General features: G+C 43.2%; 1 protein-coding gene across 6 annotated transcripts in view; it reads right to left on the bottom strand.

Annotated features, from left to right (window-relative positions):
* The window catches only part of LOC114567903 (chromodomain-helicase-DNA-binding protein 4), a 40,499-nt gene that overhangs the window by 12,544 nt on the left and 6,394 nt on the right, over positions 1 to 21,561 (bottom strand). For all 6 annotated transcript variants that reach the window (XM_028597127.1, XM_028597129.1, XM_028597130.1 and 3 more), the window contains 22 exons: positions 15,948 to 16,066; positions 15,190 to 15,455; positions 14,620 to 14,750; positions 13,990 to 14,128; positions 12,797 to 12,966; positions 11,364 to 11,597; positions 9,666 to 9,869; positions 9,370 to 9,578; positions 8,495 to 8,626; positions 8,303 to 8,402; positions 7,291 to 7,482; positions 6,358 to 6,558; positions 6,115 to 6,252; positions 4,680 to 4,801; positions 3,761 to 3,934; positions 3,507 to 3,648; positions 2,838 to 2,969; positions 2,321 to 2,438; positions 1,975 to 2,099; positions 1,551 to 1,643; positions 585 to 723; positions 289 to 464 (listed from right to left, as the gene is read on the bottom strand). In XM_028597127.1, coding sequence (XP_028452928.1) covers positions 289 to 464; positions 585 to 723; positions 1,551 to 1,643; positions 1,975 to 2,099; positions 2,321 to 2,438; positions 2,838 to 2,969; positions 3,507 to 3,648; positions 3,761 to 3,934; positions 4,680 to 4,801; positions 6,115 to 6,252; positions 6,358 to 6,558; positions 7,291 to 7,482; positions 8,303 to 8,402; positions 8,495 to 8,626; positions 9,370 to 9,578; positions 9,666 to 9,869; positions 11,364 to 11,597; positions 12,797 to 12,966; positions 13,990 to 14,128; positions 14,620 to 14,750; positions 15,190 to 15,455; positions 15,948 to 16,066 — 3,456 coding nt within the window. The remainder of the gene's footprint in view (positions 1 to 288; positions 465 to 584; positions 724 to 1,550; positions 1,644 to 1,974; positions 2,100 to 2,320; positions 2,439 to 2,837; positions 2,970 to 3,506; positions 3,649 to 3,760; positions 3,935 to 4,679; positions 4,802 to 6,114; positions 6,253 to 6,357; positions 6,559 to 7,290; positions 7,483 to 8,302; positions 8,403 to 8,494; positions 8,627 to 9,369; positions 9,579 to 9,665; positions 9,870 to 11,363; positions 11,598 to 12,796; positions 12,967 to 13,989; positions 14,129 to 14,619; positions 14,751 to 15,189; positions 15,456 to 15,947; positions 16,067 to 21,561) is intronic.

Here is a 21,561-nt window from a genome sequence, read left to right as displayed (position 1 = left end):
CCGCTGGGAAAAAAAATAGAACGGTGACCTCTGGTCGCGCACTTTAAATCACGGCACGCCAGCGAGATCTACGTCATTTTGACGTCACATTGTTAAGTGACAAGTCGGGAACGGCGACCGTAAAGAGGCCTTTAGCTTTCTGCTGCAAAAATAACCGACGCTCTAGCGTTAGATCAATTTAAAACAAGATCATGTAAACAACAATCTTCTCTCAGCAATGTCAGATTTATGCTCTAGAAATAAATCACACAGGATGTCTAAACACATCTTCAATGCACAGGCGCTCACCTCCTCCTCCTCGTCTTTGACCACGTACTGAGCAACCTTGAAGGAGCTCAGGTACTCGTTCATGCTCTGCAGCTCCGGCTCGTCGGTGTCCCTCTGGTTCCTGTCCAGCAGAACGTCGATGGCCTTGTCGTCGTAGTGAATGACGCTGCTGTCCTCCTCCTTGCTCTTGTTCTCACCTGAACACACAAACGTCATAAAATGGGTCTCACTTCTCACCGTCTTCACGCGCCAACTGAAATGTTTCTCTTCTCTTTCTCTTCCTCCCCCGAGATATCTGCCACTGCCTAGGCACTCACGTTCAAACTCGTCCTTGAAGAGCTGCTCCGTTCCAAACTTCAGGATGTCGTCCAGCTCCTGTTTGGACATGGAGCCAGTCTTGGATCCGAGACCGGGTCGGACCACCAGGTGAGTCAGCATCATCTTTTTCTTGGCAACCTGGATAGAACACAGAAGGAAAGATGGGGAGGTAGAACACAAGAAAGAGCAATTTGTTAATATACCAAATAAAAAAATAAAGAAAAAAAAGGAGTGTCAAATGTCTGATAAGTTTTGCTCTTTAAGCGGCTATAAAAACTTTAACATGTAGCTAACTAGGGGCAGATGTTTCCAGGGGTTTGTCCTAGAGTTGCAGTAGAAACCAATAAAAAAAAATTAAAAAAAAAACAACTTCAGAGCCAAACTTCTTCAGCGTTTTCCCTGCCAATATAAGGTTTAGGCACAGGATCAGAAAGACGAATAAATGTAACTAAAAGACTTTCCTCACATCTTATGATTGTAGCTGGACCTCTTTAGCAAGTTTTGTCTGTAAGCTATTTAAATGTTATTTTATTTATTTATTTATTTATTTATTATCGGCTCTAGGTTTTCCAACTTTATAGAACAGAAATGAAAAAAGAAAAAAATAAGACTCCAAACTACCACAAAAGACAACTACAAAGAGATGGCAAATGACCACAGAGACCCAAAACAACCTCAAAGAAAACAAAAATGACCAAAAAGAGACAAAATCCCTAAATGTATTGGGAAATTGCATTTTTTTATATTGAAAAAGGTCAAATGTTTTTGAGGAATGAAATAATTCCTGAGTCTGCAAAAATATGCAGACTCAGGAAAAGGAACATTAACAGTGTTTTCCCTAAGTCACTCGCACAAAACAGTAGCCAGATTTAAGCATCTGTTTGTCAACGCTTGCTTGACCGAAGAAAGGGTTTATTTTTTGGGGGGGAGGGGCGGTTTCTGTGTGTTGCACCTGTGCAATTTACCTGAGTAATCCTCTCCTCCACAGAGGCCTTGGTGACGAAGCGGTAGATCATCACCTTCTTGTTCTGGCCGATACGATGAGCTCTGCTGAAGGCCTGGACACAGACGGAGGAGGAGTTAGGAACATTTAAAACGACAGCTTTACAACAAACTATGAATAAGAAAGGGGTCTCTGGAACTTTTCAATGAATGTCAGAGGGAAATAAAACTTCCCTCTTAAAATAAACATGAACAATACTACATTGTTGTTGATATTTATTGGGACAGAAAAATGTACAAATTCAGCATAGATGTTTTTGAGTTTTCCCCCAAAAAAAGCAAGACAATAAAACTCTGGAGCGCATATACAACTTCTGCTCTAAAGCTTCCCTTTATTCTCAATAACAACGGGTAGCGTTAGGCGGTGTAGCAGTAGCCCTGGTTTACCTGGATGTCGTTGTGGGGGTTCCAGTCAGAGTCGTAGATGACGACGGTGTCGGCGGTGGCCAGGTTGATACCCAGACCTCCAGCCCTCGTCGACAGCAGGAAGGCAAACTGCGGAGCGCCAGGGGCTGAGGAGAAGAATCAAGAGACGTTTACAGAAATCCTACAAGTACGTTTTACGTACAGCTTCCATATTAGTGACCTGGAACTTTAACCACAGATTAAAAAAGAAGAAAAGACCAGATTAAAACCATTCAAGTTTGTGAAGTTAAGAGTAAACGTTTTAAAGAGTCACGAGATGGAAGACAAAGTAAAATTCAGGGATTTTTTTTTGTGCCCTCAGTCTCACCGTTGAAGCGATCGATGGCTTCCTGTCTCATCCCTCCGGTGATCCCTCCATCGATCCTCTCGTACTTGTAGCCCTCGTTCTCCAGGAAGTCCTCGAGCAAGTCCAACATCTTGGTCATCTGTGTCAAAACACAGAGGAGACAACGTTGGTTAGGGAAAAGCTGACGACATTTCTGACTTTTTTTTTCAGTTCCAGTTCCTACTGGAAATAATAAAAGCCACTTGTAAGTCACAGGCAGAGTCTGTAACATGAAGAAGTATTTCTACCATTTATGTTCAATTTTAGATTAGGTTTTTATTTGACTTTGAGCGGATTCAACCGCGAAAGAAAATATTCATCTGGTCGAGACCGATCACTTCAAAAGAGAAAAGACAGGATAGGACAAAAAGGAATCAGATATTTAAATTGGTAAAAAAGGGAAAAAGAAAGATTATTAATTAAGAGAAAGAATTTACGAGCATGAGCGTAGGTTTTATAAGTCAGTGCTGGGAGGTAAAAGAAAGGTCTGGTCTCTTACCTGAGAGAAGATGAGCACTCTGTGTCCTCCGTCCTTTAGCTTCCTCATCATCTTCTGCAGTAAGAGCAGTTTGCCGGCAGCCTTTGTGAGAGCGTTGCCATCGTACATCCCGTTGGGCATCTTTGGAGCTTCCTGTTTGGAGTGACCAATCAAACATTTAGGTTCTGTGAACTCTGAAATGACTAAAGAGGAAGCTTGGCTTTAGAAAAGGAATGCTTTCTATAAGGGGCTGCAACTAACGATTATTTTCTTGGTTAATGGATCAGTGGTTTGTTTTATAAAATGCCAGAAAATTGTGAAAAATGTCCATCAGTGTTTCCCAGACCCCAAGATGACGTCATAAAGCATCTTGTTTTGTCCCCAACTCAAAAGATATTCAGTTTACTGTCAGACGAGTGAAGAAACTAGAAAATTTTCACATTTAACAAGCTGGAATTCCTTACTTTTTCATTTAAAAAAAAAAAAATGACTCAAACCGATTGGCAAAATAGTTGGCAATTAATTTGATAGTTGACAACTAATAGGTTAATCTTTGCAGCTCTACTTTCTATTAAAATAACAATCTACATCCATTAAACAAGTCTGACATATTGAGTCTTGATTTCATGAGTTCAAATTGAACACATCCTTCAGATTAATTGCGGAGAAGAAGTAATATTTGGGTCGTACAATAGCAGCCGCGGGGAAGAGGTAGGGGTGGTTGCAGCATTTCTTGAGGTCCATGACGACGTTGAGTAGAGAAACCTGGTTTCCTCCTCCTTTGGTGTTCAGAGCCTCAAAGTTTTTCGTCAGGATGAATTTGTAGTACTTCCTGCAAACAGACGATGCACACATTTACCCTTTTTCTTTCTGAAAAACGCCCTTCTCCCATTCGTTCATCACTCGGATCTTTTTGAAACCAACAAAAAGAAAGCGGGACTCACTTCTGCATGGGGCTGAGCTCCACTCGGACGATGAGCTCCGTCTTGGAGGGCATGTGTTTGAAGACGTCGGCCTTTAGCCTCCTGAGCATGTGCGGACCAAGCATGTCGTGCAGCTTCTTGATCTGGTCTTCCTTGGCGATGTCGGCGAACTCCTCCAGGAAGACCTCCAGTTTACTGCAAACGCAGGAGGCAGACACAGACCGGTGAGGCTTTCCTGCTCAACCGTACGGTCACAACTACAGACGCCAGCCGCTGTGAAGGTTTGTTTTTTTGGCTAAACCTTTAACAACTTCAGCAACATTTTCTTACAACCCTCAGTTTCTTTGTGTTTTTTGATTGGGAGAACAACAAAAGATACAAATCTGAGAGGTTGCATGTAGCTAAACAGTAGGGGTGCACGATTCAGAAAATGTCAAGATTCAATATTTTAGGCTCAAGATTTGATTAAAAATCGATTCGATAAAAATAAATAAAACGATTCACAGTATGTAAATGTAGTTACTTTTCCCATGTGATTGCAGTAGACATACAATTAAATTTAAATACAATTTTGTTTTTATTAAAAAAATATGAATTGATTTTTGGAATTCTATCAATCGATTTTGAAAATCGGTAGAGCTTGAACCACGGTTCGCATGTGAATCAATTCTTTTTGCAGACCCCTACTAAACAGGATAGAAAAGCAGAAGAAAAAAAACCTGCTTTACTGCAGCACAAAATTTGTTTTACTTTTGAATTACTGGATATTTTTTAACCTTTTAGACACATATGCAAAGTCACATGGAAGTATGGAAGTAAGTACAGCAAAGTCTGCAAGTTCATTTATTGTGATTTAGAGACTTCAGCGTCTGTAAAAAATGTTTCTCTTATAATAATAATAAAAAAAAGAATATGTTATACAACAGAGTCCGCAGCCTACCTGAACCTCTCAGGCGTGAGGAAGTTGAGCAGGTGGAAAAGCTCCTCCAGGTTGTTCTGCAGAGGAGTTCCAGTCAGCAGCAGTTTGTGCTGCAGAGGGTAGTTGTTCAACACCCGGAAAAACTACAGCAGGGAAAAAAGAAAAGAAAAAAAACAACATGTTTACAACCGTTTCAGATTCAGTCAAACGTCAGTAACAGCCGTCCGCACACGTCTTCTCAAATCAGACGCATTTTATTCCAGCCAACGATTACTCCTGTTTTTGATGAAAAACGGAGAACCGTGAGTTCAAGTTAAGCATTTCCCAACCTTTTGAGACTTTGTGAAACCCTTGTACGTGAAGATGAGGCATGTCGAGATTACTTGGAAAGCCCCTTTTGTAAAAAAAAAAGAAAGGAAAATTCATTCATTCAGGTTTAATCCACTGACCCATAAGGAATTAAAAAGGTCAAAATAAGCGAAAGTTGGGCATCTTTGGAGTGACCAGTCAAACATTTAGGTTTTGTACACTCTGAAATGACTGCGAGAAAAAAAGGAATGCTTTCTAAAACGACAATCTACCTCATTAAATCAAACAATTCGGAGTCAAGTCAAAAAGGTCAAATTGAACGCATCCTTTTAAATTCATCCTTTCAAAAATCACAAGAAATAACTGTAGAAAAACTCCTCATCAAAATGTTCATTCAGATAGTAGAACTTCTGAATCCTCCATATATCCAAGCAGGATACAAATTTGACTATTTATGTAATTTATGTTTTGATTAAAAGGGTAATCATAGTGCCTGTTTGTTGTTAGGGGATTCATTACATCATCTGAACTCTTTATTCTCTCTTTAAGGGACTGTTAAATGATGATTAACCCTAGACCAGAGATCTTCAACAGGGGGTCTGCGACCCCTAGGGAGTCCAAAAAAATAAAAATAAAATATCACTGCACCGAGGGGGCTGCCAGATGTCTGCAAATATACATTAACATGCATCCAACATTTAAAAAAACAACAACAACCTCAACAACATTGATTATATGTTTACAGGCCTATAGGTCAGGTAGCCTCTTTGGTAGCCATCCACACAGTTAACCTTCTGGATTCACTGTGCCTTCCACGTGTACGTCTAACATTACAACATGATATATGAATATGTAAATAGTAGCTTAGTACTGTAGGGCACCGTAAAAAAGATCTGTGTAAAGGCTTTAGGCAGCCCAACGTTATTGTAGGCCCAGTTCATTATGCAACTCAATTGTATACAGTATATGAAGTACCTGTGGTCCCTGCTCGTCTCTCTTTCAGGTTTGGGGTCCTTGGCCTAAAAAAAACTTTGAAAACCCCTGCCCTAGACTTTAATTAACTGTGTGTGTGTGTGTGTGTGTGTGTGTGTGTGTGTGTGTGTGTGTGTGTGTGTGTGTGTGTGTGTGTGTGTGTGTGTGTGTGTACCTTGGACTGGTTGTTTTTCAGCCTGTGGGCTTCGTCCACCACCAGGCAGGCCCAGTCTATGGAGCCGAGGATCGCCATGTCAATGGTGATCAGCTCGTAGGAGGTCAGCAGCACGTGGAACTTGACTGACGAGTCTTTCTGTTGGGAGGAAATCAAAAGAGGCAAGAGATGTTTAAAAACGTATCCATGTCTATTAAATGCATTTGTTTTAGGAGTTCTCTATTCTTGGGAGTCTTGACTTACCTTCATCCTGGAGGCTTTCTTCCCCCCACGGATGGCGTTGTCCTCGAAGGAGAACTCGTTCTCTCTGATGACGGCTCGGCTGTCTTTGTCTCCGACGTACGTCACCACGTACATGTCGGGGGCCCACATCTCAAACTCTCTCTCCCAGTTGATTATGGTGGAGAGCGGAGCGCTGACCAGGAAAGGCCCCTTAGAGTGGCCCTGGAGGTGGAGATAGGAGGTCAGATCATTGTGATCATTATTAAATCAGACACTTTGTCCAAAATACAACTATCATTTTCAGAAATAAGGCAATTGTTTTTTTACACAAGAGACTGAAAAACATCCCGATAATCAATCATAGATTTAAATTCATTTGTAACATCGCCCGTACTTCTGAACTTGACCGCATTAAAACATTTGTATAAAACAGACATGTGGCACAGAGACAAGTCAATTTTGTGTGAAAGCATCAAAATAAATAAAATTAAGTTGAAAAACACTGCAGGATCTCCTGCTGCTCTGGCAGGAAGTGTATTCTGGCCTCCCGCCTTTAGGTGGCAGCAGCCGCACACACGAGCAGCATCTGTGAATGTTTACTGTTTGAGATTGAACTTAATGTCGTCAGATTTCACCTGACTTATACAAAATGGCTGGATGGCTCCTGGCCAATAGGACGACAGCTACCTATAGACAGCTACACACAGGCAGGCTTAGCCATTACTGTGGAGCAAAAATGGCATTAAAAAATTAAAAAGGTAAAATGTATTACTTTAAAAAAGGAAAATATGAAATGGATTTGATTAAGATCATAAAGGAGGACAAACTAAACAGTGAAAACTCACTTTGTGATTGAACATTATGGGTTATGCAAATGTTTCCACACACAACGAGTGCCTGAGGATGTATAACACACTACTTTACATCATAACCCAGTATCTCACAGTCACCCACCTCTTTATAGAGAGAGTACAGGAAGACGGCCGTCTGAACCGTCTTTCCCAAACCCATCTCGTCGGCCAGGATGGTGTCGGTGCCCTGAGCCCAGGAGAACCGGAGCCAGTTGAGACCCTCCAGCTGGTAGGGGTGCAGTGTCCCCCCCGTGCTGTCCAGGTACTCGGGCTGACGGTCGAACTTTATAGTCGGCTGGGAACGTAAAGAGAACAAGACGGGGACAGATTGTGAGCACAGATCAGCCACAAGGAAACTGGGAGTCGCATGCAAGGTGTGTACAGCTTTTTAAGAGTAACATTCAGAAAAAATCCCAGACTCTCGACACCTTTGTCATCACATCACACATTGTCACTATGAATGCGAAAGGTCAGAGGACGTGCGTGCATTCTGAGAGCAGATGTTCGCCCTCATGACGCTACTGCATCCGTTTGCAAGCCAGAATATTTTTTTTTATGGCTATTCTGATGCACAACAGCAGGGAGAGCACAGACAGATGACAGACAGATGACAGCTCATTGTCTACGGACTGTGACAGATATGTCAGCAAGAGGGTCAAAGTTCAAGGCACAATGTTATGAAGAAGCAGCATGTCTCAATTTGGAATAGGGCTGCACAATTAATCACAATGTTATCGGAATCGCAATACCAACTAGTGCAATATCCAAATCCCACTCTGGATTGAGCATCATGGTGCTGTAGAGACGTCCCGGCCTACAAATTGCATCCTACACACTAAAGAAACAATCTTTGTTTGGTACAGATCCTCGCAAAAATCACACCATTATTTTAAAAATTTTCAATGAAAATGAGAAAAATTATACAAAATGATCATTCCCTTCAATTTGCAAATCGCAACATCTGTTAAAATAATCGCAATTGGACATTTTCCTCATATCGTGCAGCCCTACTTTCGAGCTCGGCAACAGTTGCCGGCTGAATGGTTTTGGTACACAGTTGCTCCTGTGAGAGTCTAAAAAAGGAGGTCAAAAACAAATAAAAACTTTGGACTCACATCGACCACGGGGTTCTCAGGAGGTCTGTCGGGCCGCTTCACTCTTCCTTTCACCTTGATCTTCTTCCCAGGTTTCCCCTCGTCTCCCATCATCAGCTCTCTGAAACAAACGCGCGCGGTGAGTAGAGCTGAGTAGAGTATCTCTGCATTACGCTGCAGTTTCAAAGCTGCCGTTCTGTGGCTGTATCTCACCTGTGGTTCCAGTACTGCACCTTGTAGGTGTCAAACTCCGGTACGTCCATGTCGTCAGCCTCCCAGGTGGCCTGGTCGTACGCCAGCTCTCGCCACTTGATCAGGTAGTGGACGTTATTCTTCCTGTCCACACTGGAAAACGCACAGCAAAAAAAGGGGGGGGGGAATTTCAATTTAATCAAAGTCGTCTTCATGTTTGGCAGAGGATTCCTGACAAATTGTTGTTTGCAATCGGCCTGTGCACACGCTAAGGAAGGGTGCTGCCCGAAACGTCGGTTGTGTGGCATTAAAAAGTAGGGCGAAAGACTGCGTCATATCGCGAAAAGACACGCACATATTTAGTTGAAAGAAAATAGAATCTTTAGAAAAGTCATTCTTTTTTTAGTGGGGCCTTTTATAGTCAATTTAATGATTTGAAATGATTTCCTTTCATTAATTTTACATTCAACGAACAGTTTGTAGTATTTTAGCAAGATACCGACAGCAGCAGAAATGCAGAACTGAGTATACTTTAATATCTGTTCTATCTCAAGTATTATCATTACGGCAATATTCAACATTATTGCAAATTGCATATTTTCCTCATCCGTTGCAGCCCTTATAAAAAGCATTACATTGGAGTGCTGTCCTAGTACTTTAATCTAAGATGATTCATGACCCCAATATCTAAAGTAGACATGCTAGATTTTTGGATAAAAGCCCAAATAACTTCTGTTATACTTAATAAATCTACCAATCCTGGGATATACAGTAGTAATTCAGAACCATTAGTAGAAGAGCTTTTCTTCTTCCTGCCAGTAAAGTTGTAGCATCAAAGCTCATCTCTCAAAATGTGTGTGTGTGTGTGTGTGTGTTGTTTAACTGTGCGTGCTAACCTGTGGTTGATGATGCGGTGCATCATTAGCCACTCCCACTTGATTCCAAAGCGGAGGTATTTCTCCTCCAGCTCTGCATACATGGGGTTCTTGTTCTTCCTCTTAACGCTCTTGTCCTCCTCTCCTTCGCCAAAGTCGATGGGTGGCGGATCATCCATGTCGTTCTTCCTCTGGTAGTTTCTGAACATTACCTGACAATGAAGCTCGAGCTAGAGTGGGGGGGAGACACGAAGGTTACAACAGGGATACGAAACAGGGTCGAATAGAGTGTTTGTTTACGCACGTGCTCCACACACCTGGAGCTCCGTGACCCAGGAGCAATGCCAGTACGACATGTTGGACCACTTGGCGAAGAACTCCCTCATCGGCCGCCCTGCCAGCGGGGCGGGGTCGGGGGAATCGGCCGGTAGGTCTGGAGGGCGGGGGACGGGTGTGGGTGGAGGAGCGTCGCCCCACCGCCACGTCAGGATCTTTTGGACTTTCCCTTTCATGGGTGGACACTGAAGAAAAATAAATAATATATTAACCTTATAGTGTTGACCCTTTTCTTTCAAAATGTCCAAACTTGGCACCATGCTCACTACACTCTGGCTTGACTTTAGTGACATTGTGACAAAGCTCGGTGGATTTGCCTTCCCACTAGATCCACAAATGTGCCCCTTAGGCAACTTTACGACCATTAGCTGCACAGTTAAAAAGCTTCCAAAAAAGTAGTTTCTTACAATAGCCCTGGGCTTTGGCAGGAAGGGCATCACCATCACGTGGAAGTTGGATTCCCATCTTCCTATTGCGAGATGCCGTGTTTCAGGTGTATTCCACAAAAGGTTTACACATACTCTTATAGATGAATCCAACATTTCTCGAGATTTGGCAGCCTGTATGGATAGCTTGCCGACTAATTTAGTGGACCTAATCGGAATTGATACACCACTGGTCGTCAGGACGAGCTAAACTTAGCACAAAAAGTAAGGAAATTTGTGTTTGGTAGATTATTTGTCTGTGGCAACAATGCTTTTTGGCAATAAATCTCATACTGTCGGAAAGCCTGTTTAGTTCCGAACATGCATTTGTGGGATGAGCAGCAGCGCAGAGTGTGTGTTGCGCCCATGAATAATTTGCCAAATCGTCTCTGCCAATGCCAAACGGCTTATTCTGCCGATGACTCGTTCGGTGTTCCTTAAAGTGGGTGGGTCAGGGAAGGGATTTGGAGTTGTGTCTTTGTGAGTTTATGTACGTTTCCTTATATAGAACATTTTGAAAATACTCAAAAAAAAGAAAAAAGGGAAAGAAATTGCATCGTGCGAGAATGCCAACAAAAGGTCGCTACTTTTAATACGACTTGGCCTCGGCTGTCTCCAACGACCATCTGTTATAACAGCCAGGAGCACTAACGAAGGAAGCGGCCTAGATCGTCCCCACAGAGGTTAGATAGCTTGGTTTCCCCTAGCGTTCAGTCAGAACTGACGAATTCTCTTGGATGAAATGCCTCAGGCAACTTTATCCAGTTGCCCTTAAAACATTTTTTTTTTTTTTTTTTTTTTTTTTTTTTTTTTAAACCTTTCTTGGATATCTATGACCTGGATGCCAGATTTTTATCTCAGGATTTCTCAAATCTCCATAATATTCCAGGATTTTCATGACTATACCACTTTGTAACATCGAAAAAATATTCAGCTGCTGTGGTAGAAGATGCAAGAGGAATGCAATTAAATCTGCTTCACGTGTCCCTGGTTACACTTCATGTACCTCTGCTATGGTTTCTTGAGTTGTGGAACGAAACCATGATTGTTAAAACCCCACTAATCAGGCCATGCTGACCCAAACAGGCACAGAAATAACTCCTGGATCCATTTAAAGCAGCGGCGGGGCAGACAGAGCACAAATAACAGGATCAATGACATATCTCCCCCCCTCCGAAGTCAGCTGCCACGACTGACAGGTCGAAATCACCGCCCTTTGACCCGGGGTGGGTGGGTCATCTGCTGGCGACTCACCGTGCAGCGGGGGCAGATCCACTCGCCGTTAGGGATCTCCGGCAGTGGCGGGTTGAGGCAGTGGATGTGGTACGACGAGGGGCACGAGTCGCAGCAGAGCAGCTCGCCTCCGTCTTTGCACACCCTGCAGAACTCCATGTGGTGGTCGTCCTCCTCCATCTCTCCAGTCTCGCCGAGGTCCTCCTCGCCTTCGGACACCTCCTCCCTGGCCTCCCACTGGATGCCCTCCTTCTCCTGGAATGAAATGGAAAAGCTCGTGAAAACAAAAAGTTCCTGTTCTGTTCAACTGCAGCAAAAAAAAAAAGAAATCTTCATTTGAGGGTTTTGATCCTCGTTTAATGTCTTTAAGACGTTTTATTATCATTATGTTGAGACCATTTGAGACGCTCGGACCTGCCCAAACCGTCTGCTGAGCCTTTCTACTCCTGCAACTTTATCTGAAGTCTCTTTTTCCAGCTCATACTTGGTTTGAGTTTGTTGTAGTTTCGAGACTTAGGGGAGAAACTATGGCCCCGTTTTTAAAATGTGTCTTAAAAATGCGATCAGATCGCAAGTAGACAGCGCTAAATAGTAAGCCACCAAGACGCACTGTGACCCCATAACTCAAACCCTTTGCTGGGATAGCGTGGGACGCATTTGACCGCGCATCTTTTGTTGTATAAACGCGAACGTGTGCTGACAGGAAAACGAGCCATCGGTGCGGGAAGGTGGCGGTTGTTTTTGTGAGAGCGCGCCAGCGATCCATGACCTGCCCGTTTTATAACTCGCACCGTTTTGCCCGGAGATGGGTTGGATTCTGCAGATAGCGATTTTCTCCAGCCGTACCGACACAAACGGCAACATGACTGGCGATAGCGTGGACGTTTATAACTGCGCGCCAGGTCCTTTAACGTTCTATCGGGAAGTGATGTAGGCCGATCTGAACACGAGTGGTCAGCTGGGGGGGACACGGTAGACACAGGAGTGAAAATGTGTCTCGGCTGTCCACTCGTGTTGGTATCACCTAAGTGGAAATGGGGTCTTTGTGTGTTTGGAACCTACTGAACATGAAATGCACAAAAAGTGGATTACACTGCAGTCAATGTTTGAGAAGGGTCTTTTTTTTGCCTCGACTTGCAAATGTTTAACACTCAAAAAGATAATTTGTAGGTATTCCTTTCCTTACTGGTTTTAAAAGCTGCATTACAGTAAAATGATGTACGTTTCTGAAATTACCAGACTGTTCTAGCTGTTCTATTATTTGCCTTTTCCCCCACTTAGATTATAGATAAATAATCATCAGTAATGTCTAAGTGTGAAGATATTTTGTCAAAGCACCAATTGTCGACACTAGAATATCGCCGCAATATAGATAGAGGTATTTGGTCAACAATATCGTGGGGTCTGATTTTATCCCTATCACCCAGGCCTAAGAGTATATGTGGGTTGCTTACACAGTGTGGGCAGCTCCAGGTGCCCTCGGGGGCTTTCTCCATGTCGGGGTCCAGGCAGACCATGTGGTACGCTCTGGGACAGGTGTCACACAGGATGATCTCTCCCCCCTGCTGGCAAACCTCACAGTAGTCCTGGTGGTCGGTCTCATAGCCGTCGCCCTCCTCCGCTTCTGATTTAGAGAGAAAACTTTTTTATTTCCAAAAACACCTCCGAACATCTCACATTTAACCCGAGACACTGGGGTGTGATATGTGCGGCGGCTCCAGGCTTAGCGTTTGTGACATTTGTCTGTGTGCTGTTGATGTTTGTGAGAGGAAAACCCACTCGGTGAGTCATATCTCCCCAATAACACATTTCCTCATCGACACCGACAGACTGAAATTGAAGCGCTTCACGGTGAAAATATAAAAACGTCCATTTTGGCGGGTAAAATCCATCTTTATTGCTCGTTCCTCAATATTTGGCTGAAACGTTTAATAGCAAGGTTAAATAAAAGCTAAAACTCACAATAAACAAGTCTCACGTTTTTGTCAGAGAAGTTGTAGTATTTCTTAAGGATGTATTTGCCAAAATACACACAACGTATGTTGCGTTTCCTTCCAAAATGTCAGATTTCAAGGGTTATATGTTCGCCTTAAGTTCACCTTGGGTCCTCAACCAAACACAACAGCCGTTGAAATTATTTCCACAGAACCTCAATTCATCCATGACGTGGTCTGAGCGGCTACAGAGGATGTGCAAGTAGGCGACAACCCAGACCAAGATGTCGTCTTTCTAAATATACTCATAATTCAGCTGACTCACAGTGACTCATGCGCGCGCATTCATGGGCACAGGCACATACACCTCCTCCTGTTGTTGTTGTGCATTCCACTGTTAATGCTTAACCCTGCACGCAGTAATTACTGTTGGCCACTGTGTGTTTAATCTGCTAACTGTAGGCTCTATCTGCAGCCGTTCGCACCTCAGCAGGTAGAGCTCCGACTCACCACGTAGAGCGTCAAACAACCAGGGTAACGGGTTCAACTCCCGCAGGTTACACAAAACAGATTGGGTATTCAATGTCACCGCAAGAGGAGAAAAGAAAAAGAAACTGAAAGAAATAAAAAAAAAAAAAAAAAAAAAAAAAAAAAGGACAACCATGGAAAAGACAAAGAAGGATTCATTTTAGCACCGTCCCGTACGCGCGTACCTTTCTTTTTCTTGGGTTTGCTCTTGGACGGCTTCTTCTTGCTGCGGCTGCTGCGGCTGTTTGATCCCTCGGAGACGGAGACGCTGTTCATGCTACCGTCCTCAAAGTCACTGTCCACTTCAGGCTCATCCTCCTCGCTCTGCGCAACATGAGAGACAAGCATCTTGTATTAAAGAAAGAGTTTAGGGCTGCAACTAAAGATACATTGCGTTGTGGATTAATGTGCGGATCATTTCCTCGATTAGTTGTTTATTGACGTCTATGAAATGTCAGAAAATGGTGAAAAATGTCGATCGGTGTTTTCCCAAAGCACTAAATGACGTCTTTGAATCTTGTCCTTTATCCACAACTCAAACCTAGTCAGTTAACTGTCGCAGAGGAGTGACGAAACCAGCAGATATTCACATTTAAGAAGCTGGAATCAGAGAATTTTAACTCTCGCTTCTTAAAAGGATTACTCAAACCGATTACTCCATTATCAAAATGGTTGGCGATTAACGTGTTGTTGACAAATAATCGATTCATCTGTGCGGCTCTAAAACGGTAACAACGCATCTCAACTGTATTTAGGGGCACAAGTGTTCGCAAGAAGCAAGGAGACGAGAGAGAGAGGGAGAGGCGGAATCGTACCGATGAGCGTTTCCGCTTGCTGTTGAAGCCTCCCAGTTTGATTTTGAGAGGAGCCACTTTCTTGGTCTTGGCATTATTCTTCTTGTCTTGTGGTTTAGGCGTAGGTTTTGACTTCTTGCGGGCGTTGGGACCTGCCGACACAAAACAGTAAAAAAGGCAGAGGTCAGTCACGCACAGGGCTGAGAAACATTTGAATACAAGATCAGCCGGAAATCAAACTGTGTTGTTCCCATAACAGTGATGGAAGTTACCCCAAAACGACCTCTTCTAGCAGAAAAATGTCTGATATTCAGGATGGGATATCCCCAAACCAGCTTTGATATTTCAGGTCGTGGAATATCATTTGACAATTCTATGGGTTTTCTTGTGTTCAGCCTAATTTCAGGAAGTCAGAAAGTATTGTGTGACAGACCAACAAGTGGAAGGTTTGGGGACTTTTCATGGAATTTGTTGACAATGACACAAGTATTGTAAACCTTGTCTTTTAATCCTGGCCTACAAAGCTCTGATTGGTTGGTCGTCTATCCAAATCGTGGGGAAATGACACCCACTGCCTCCTCCCTACTGTACCTTTGCCTTCCTTTGTCTTGGCCTTGCGTAGCGGTGGGGGAGGGGGCAGCTGAGGCTCTACCAGGGCTGGCGGGGCTTCGGGAGCTGGGGCGACTTCCGCCACCATGGTGTCGACTGCCGCCGGTACGTTGGCGGTGGCCAGGGCTGCGTTGGCAGCCGCGGCTCCTCTCAGGGGGTTGTTGGTGCTGAACTCGCGCCACTTGGCGCCCAGAACCATCATCATCTTGGACACGGCGATCTTGGGGTTCTTGGCTGCGATGAGGGGCCTGGAGGGGAGGGGAAAGGAAAACCCACATTTAAAAAAATACAGTCTGGTGAACCAAACACAATCGCAGTGGACACATTTTGACGATTGCAGATTTCGGCAAGTGCAACATTAGCTACGTTTCACTTCCAAAACCGGTCATAAGAGTATGAAAAAGAACAGCCAAATAGTGCAACACAGGATATTTAGACTACACAGTGACGGTACCGATGCAAAACAGCCTCGGGAAGGAACTTGTGTGTTCGAAGGTTGTTTTAGTCGTGCAAATGAAAACTCAGATTGGACAGATAGTCTAGCTAGCTGTCTGGATTTACCCTGCAGAGATCTGAGGAGCAGTTAACCATAGTCCTCAGAAATCCACAAGGAATTTAAAATGCCAACACATCCACAGAAAGTGGAAGGTGACCGACCTCTGGCCATTTATCTCCAGACAAGCCAACATTGGATTTCCCCCCAGCACATTCGGAGCTTAAGTGCAAATGAGTGTGTCTACCTGACGAATTGGCTGAAGGCCTTGTAGTTGGTTAGAGAGCGGTAGTCTTCCTCAGTGAAGAGGTGGTCGATGTCCTCCATGCCCCAGTCGTCCAGCAGCTGCGATGACGACTTTGGCTCCTACGGGGAAACAAACAATAAGCTTCATTAACCAGTCATTGGTAAATTAAAACAAACAATACAGTCAACAAACCTGACAAAATATACGCGTTAAACAAAACCTGTAGGTAACCACGAAAATTAGACCCTTGGTTCTAAGGCCATCTGTCCAATCTATACAACTAACTTAATAACTTTCACATAACATTACATGATCCGCACAGCAGCTGTAAGACGCAGTGTCACAGTACACACATCTAGGGCTGCAACTCACGATTCTTTTCTAGATTAATGGATTAGTTGTTTGGTCTATAAAATGTCAGAAAATGGTGAAAAAATGTGGATCCTTGTTTCCCAAAGGCCAAGATCACATCCTCAGATGTCTCGTTTTGTCCACAACTCAACAGATATTTAGTTTACTGTCAAAGAGGAGAGAAGAAACTAGAAAATGTTCACATTTAACAAGTTGGAATCAGAGATTGTTATTCTGTCTGAAAACACGGCACAGCGGGTTTTCTAACAACCACTTTAACTCAGTAAGTGAGGAGTTACAGTGGGGGAAATAAGTATTTGACCCCTTGCTGATTTTGCAGGTTTGCCCACTTACAAAGAATGCAAAAATCTACAATTGTAATCATATGTACATTCTAACAGTGAAAGACAGAATCCCAAAGAAAATTCCAGAAAATCACATCATATGAATTTATTAAAATTGATAACCATCTGATGAGGAAAAACAAGTATTTGACCCCCTGGACAAACACCATGTTAATATTTTGTAGAAAAGCCATTATTGGCCAGCTCAGATGTCAAACGGTTTTTATAGTTGGTGACAAGGTTTATGCACATTTCGGCAGGGATGTTGGCCCACTCCTCTCTGCAGACAGCCTCCAAATCATTCAGGTTCCGAGGTTGTCGCCTGGCAACTCAAATTTTAAGCTCCCTCCAAAGATTTTCAATCGGATTCAGGTCTGGAGACTGGCTAGGCCACTCCAGAACCTTGATGTGCTTCTTCTTCAGCCACTCTTTTGTTGCTTTGGCAGTGTGCTTAGGGTCGTTGTCGTGCTGAAACACCCATCCTCGACCCATCTTCAGTTCTCTCACTGAGGGAAGGAGATCTCGGTCCAGAATTCCACGATACATGGCCCCGTCCATCCTCCCCTCAATACGATGGAGTTGTCCCGTCCCCTTGGCTGAAAAGCACCCCCAAAGCATGATGTTGCCACCACCATGCTTGACGGTGGGGATGGTGTTCTTTGGGTTGTACTCGGTGTTCTTTGCCCTCCAAACACGACGAGTTGAGTTGAGGCAAAAAGTTCTATTTTGGTCTCATCTGACCACATCACCTTCTTCCAGGCCTCTTCTGAGTCGTCCAGGTGGTGAATGGCGAACTTCATGCGGGCCTGTACATGTTTCTTCTTGAGCAGGGGGACCTTGCGTGCGCTGCAGGATTTCAATCCATGACGGCGTAGTGTGTTACCAACCGTTTCTTTTGTAACTGTGGTCCCAGCTGCCTTCAGTTGATTCATCAGTTCCCCCCCTTGTGGTTTTGGGATGATTCCTCACCGTTCGCATGATCAGTGACACCCTACGAGGCAAGATCTTGTGTGGAGGCCTAGATCAAGGGAGGTTGGCGGTGGTGTGGTGCTTCTTCCATTTCCTGATAACTGCACCGACAGTTGATCTTTTCTCTCCAAGTTGCTTTCCGATTCTCTTGTAGCCCATCCCAGCCTTGTGCAGATCAACAATCTTGTCCCTGATGTCCGTAGAAAGCTCTTTGGTCTTGCCCATGGTAGTGATGTTGGATGCTGGTTGTTTGGGTGTTGACAGGTGTCTTTTATACAGGTAACGAGGTGAGGCAGGTATATTTGATGTAGATAATTGGTTCGGATTGGGGCTGTGTCTTAAAGAAAGACTAACTGGCTTGTAGGAGCCAGAATACTTGCTGTTTGTCCAAGGGGTCAAATACTTGTTTTTCCTCATCAGATGGTTATCAATTTTAATAAATTCATATGATGTGATTTTCTGGAATTTTCTTTGGGATTCTGTCTTTCACTGTTAGAATGTACATATGATTACAATTGTAGATTTTTGCATTCTTTGTACGTGGGCAAACCTGCAAAATCAGCAAGGGGTCAAATACTTATTTCCCCCACTGTATCAACATTAATCTGATCAGTTGATTAGGTGACCAGAGTGTGGAGGAGAACCTGGTTTAGCGGACGAGCCCTAACATATGAAAAGCTGTTGCTGCCCATAATTCAACATGCGCTATAGAGACAACATGACTGGTGCCAATTATTGTTATTCACAAACAAAACACATTTTACATCAGAAGCAGATCACGCTTTGGCTGTGGGATGAACACGTGGGACCCGTTGTGGCTTTCCATTTTGGATCTGGAGCAATAAGTCTAAACTGCACAGTTCCTGTGTAGACTTTTTATAAAAAAAACATTAAATTAAATAAAATAAGGAAACGTTGCCATCCACCTCCCACAAAAACACCTTTGTTCTCTCCCTGTGCGTCAGCAACAGCCATTATTTCTACCTCCCCATATACAAAATGATTATGACCCAGATATCAGAAGCACGGGCTTTCCACAACAGCTTTTTACCTGGAATTAATGATTGTTATAGTTAATTTCAGAAATGATTTTCGACGAACTTGACCGGACCACATTTGCAGGGTTATGAGGTTTTAAGTGTCTGGTGAAGAGGGCCTGAAATTAGCAACCAGACAACTGCAACAAAAATAAATATTTGATAAGTTCCATTTGGATTTACCTGCCACTCTTAGTTTCAAAAGATAATTAAATGGCTTGGTGATAAAATTACTAATTTAGTGCCAATACGGTGGATTATGTTAGTTTGTCAACAAACTGATGACATTTCTGATAAATGACTTAAATCATTATCACTTAAAGTAAAAAACAGTTTTAAGATTTATCGATATACTTTGACCCTATTGTCCAACTTTCACTTCTGACAGAGTCACTCCTATCAAAGCAACAAAAGGCTGAAACTATTAATTGCATTATATGTAAATCTGCCAATTATTTTCTTGATTAACGCAACAATTTGGTCTACAACAACATAGTGAAAAGCTCAAGATCACGTCTTCAAACAGCTCCGTTTTGTTATCCAAAAAACAAACAATTTCTAGTTTACGATCACAAAAAGACAACAAAAAAGCAGCAAAACCTCCCAATTTAGCAGCGGGAAACACAAAAATGTTCGGCATCTTTTCTTAGAAAATGGCTCAAACGTCAGAATCGATAAAACACTAATTGCTCGGCTGAGCTGCTAACCTGCCATTTTTCTCTGTCCATTTTCTACCTCCCGCAAATATTTTTTTGGCAAATTAAAAACCAATTTTTCGCAGCTTTAGCCCCTCAAAAGTTTAAAAACACCCCGAGCAGGTGAGCAGTAGTTTCAGCCACTACCAGTCTAATGTAAACCGCACCACCGGCCCTTTCGCCAAAAACCTGCTGCCAATTTCTTCGTCCTACAGAACTGGCTGCAGAATGGATCGAGGGCGGCTCTGACAATGAATCAAAAACGTGTTTATCTAACCAAAAGGAAAAGGGTCAAGAGCGCAGTGCTGTGCTAGGTGGGGTTGCCATGGTAACAGCAACACAGACACACACACACAGGCCCCCTATTGGCCGCTGGGCTTCGAGTCCACCAGACATAGCTCTTTGTTTAACCATCTCTGTTTGCTCTTTGTTTGTCAAACCGGACCGACTCCTTCACAGGTACACGGTCGACAGGCGCTCATCATGGATGGATAAATATATATATATATATATATATATATATATATATATATATATATATATTTTTTTTTTTTTAAGTGAGGACCATCCCAGCGGTTTGACATGTTTTGGAAGACTTAGGTGCACATTTAGGGGTTTAGGTGTCCTTTTATGAAAATGTGACGTTTTTCAAATTGGAATACATTTTTTTTATAAAATTCACCCATTATTACTACTATATCTGTGTCTAAAACGTTGGAAAACCTAGAGCAGATAATAAGTGAATAACACTCAAAAAGCTTACAGACAAAACTTCTCGGAAAAAAAGTCAACCATCTATAATCATTAGATCTGAGAAAAGGCTTTTAGTTGGTTTTGATGCTCACATTAAATTTGACATTAATTCGGCTTAGGTGCTGCCCAAAATGGCTCGGGGGCTGCACCTAAGTCTTACAACGATTGGGAAAACCCTGCTTTACATCCCTGCTGGTTATTTTGCACGATGATGCTATGCTTTACACATTTTACTGTACCTTTATTTTTTTTTATTTTTCCCACCAGTCCAAGAAGCATATTGGGGACATTTGTGTTCCAACATACACCGAAAACTTCCAATCCTTCAACATGACGACTGTCTCAAAGTCCCATTATCGACACAAGGTAATAAAGTGGAGACCTTTTAATTCAACCCGTGCTAAGTCAAACCACCATACCACAAAAGACCAACCGCCACATCCTACATGTACAAGTGCTGAATAACATCCGAGAGAAATGAATACTGCTGGTCATATTGACCGGGGGGTCCATCCTCCCTCCCTACGTGCTTCAGTCTTCCCTTCAGTCAGAGCACAGGCCCGAGTGCTCTGCCGTGCGCCGACACGTTTACTTCCGAATCATAGTGACCAGATGCTACCAAAGCATCTCACTTTAAAAAAAAATTTGCGCCTCCAAAACAAGTTCAGCTGGGCTTTTTTTTTTTCTTCAAAGAAGCATTATGAAAGTTACACAAGCGACTGTCCAAAAGAATGAGAATTTGGTCGGACAATCGCACATCGACTAACTAACCGAAAAGAAGCCATTAGCCCAAGAGAAAACATGAATGAAAATGAACATGAAAATTAAAATAGCCCCACATCACATGCCCTTCACCATAACTAGAGATTGGCATGGTTTTATTTCAGTTAGCCTAATAGCTTGATTTGCATTGAGAGATGATTTTATGGAAAGTACCCCATGCCAATCTCTGGGTATGGTGAAGGGTATGTGATGATGTGGGGGATATGGTGAAGGGTATGTGATGATGTGGGGGTATGGTGAAGGGTATGCAACGATGTGGGGGTATGGTGAAGGGTATGTGATGATGTGGGGGTATGGTGAAGGGTATGTGATGATGTGGGGGTATGGTGAAGGGTATGTGATGATGTGGGGGTATGGTGAAGGGTATGTGATGATGTGGGGGTATGGTGAAGGGTATGTGATGATGTGGGGGATATGGTGAAGGGTATGTGATGATGTGGGGGTATGGTGAAGGGTATGTGATGATGTGGGGGTATGGTGAAGGGTATGCGACGATTTGGGGGTATGGTGAAGGGTATGCGACGATGTGGGGGTATGGTGAAGGGTATGTGATGATGTGGGGGTATGGTGAAGGGTATGTGATGATGTGGGGGTATGGTGAAGGGTATGTGATGATGTGGGGGTATGGTGAAGGGTATGTGATGATGTGGGGGTATGGTGAAGGGTATGTGATGATGTGGGG

Source organism: Perca flavescens, chromosome 14 (genome assembly GCF_004354835.1).
Source record: "Perca flavescens isolate YP-PL-M2 chromosome 14, PFLA_1.0, whole genome shotgun sequence".
Classification (NCBI taxonomy): Eukaryota; Metazoa; Chordata; class Actinopteri; order Perciformes; family Percidae; genus Perca; species Perca flavescens.
This window is presented reverse-complemented; position numbering and strand designations above follow the sequence as displayed.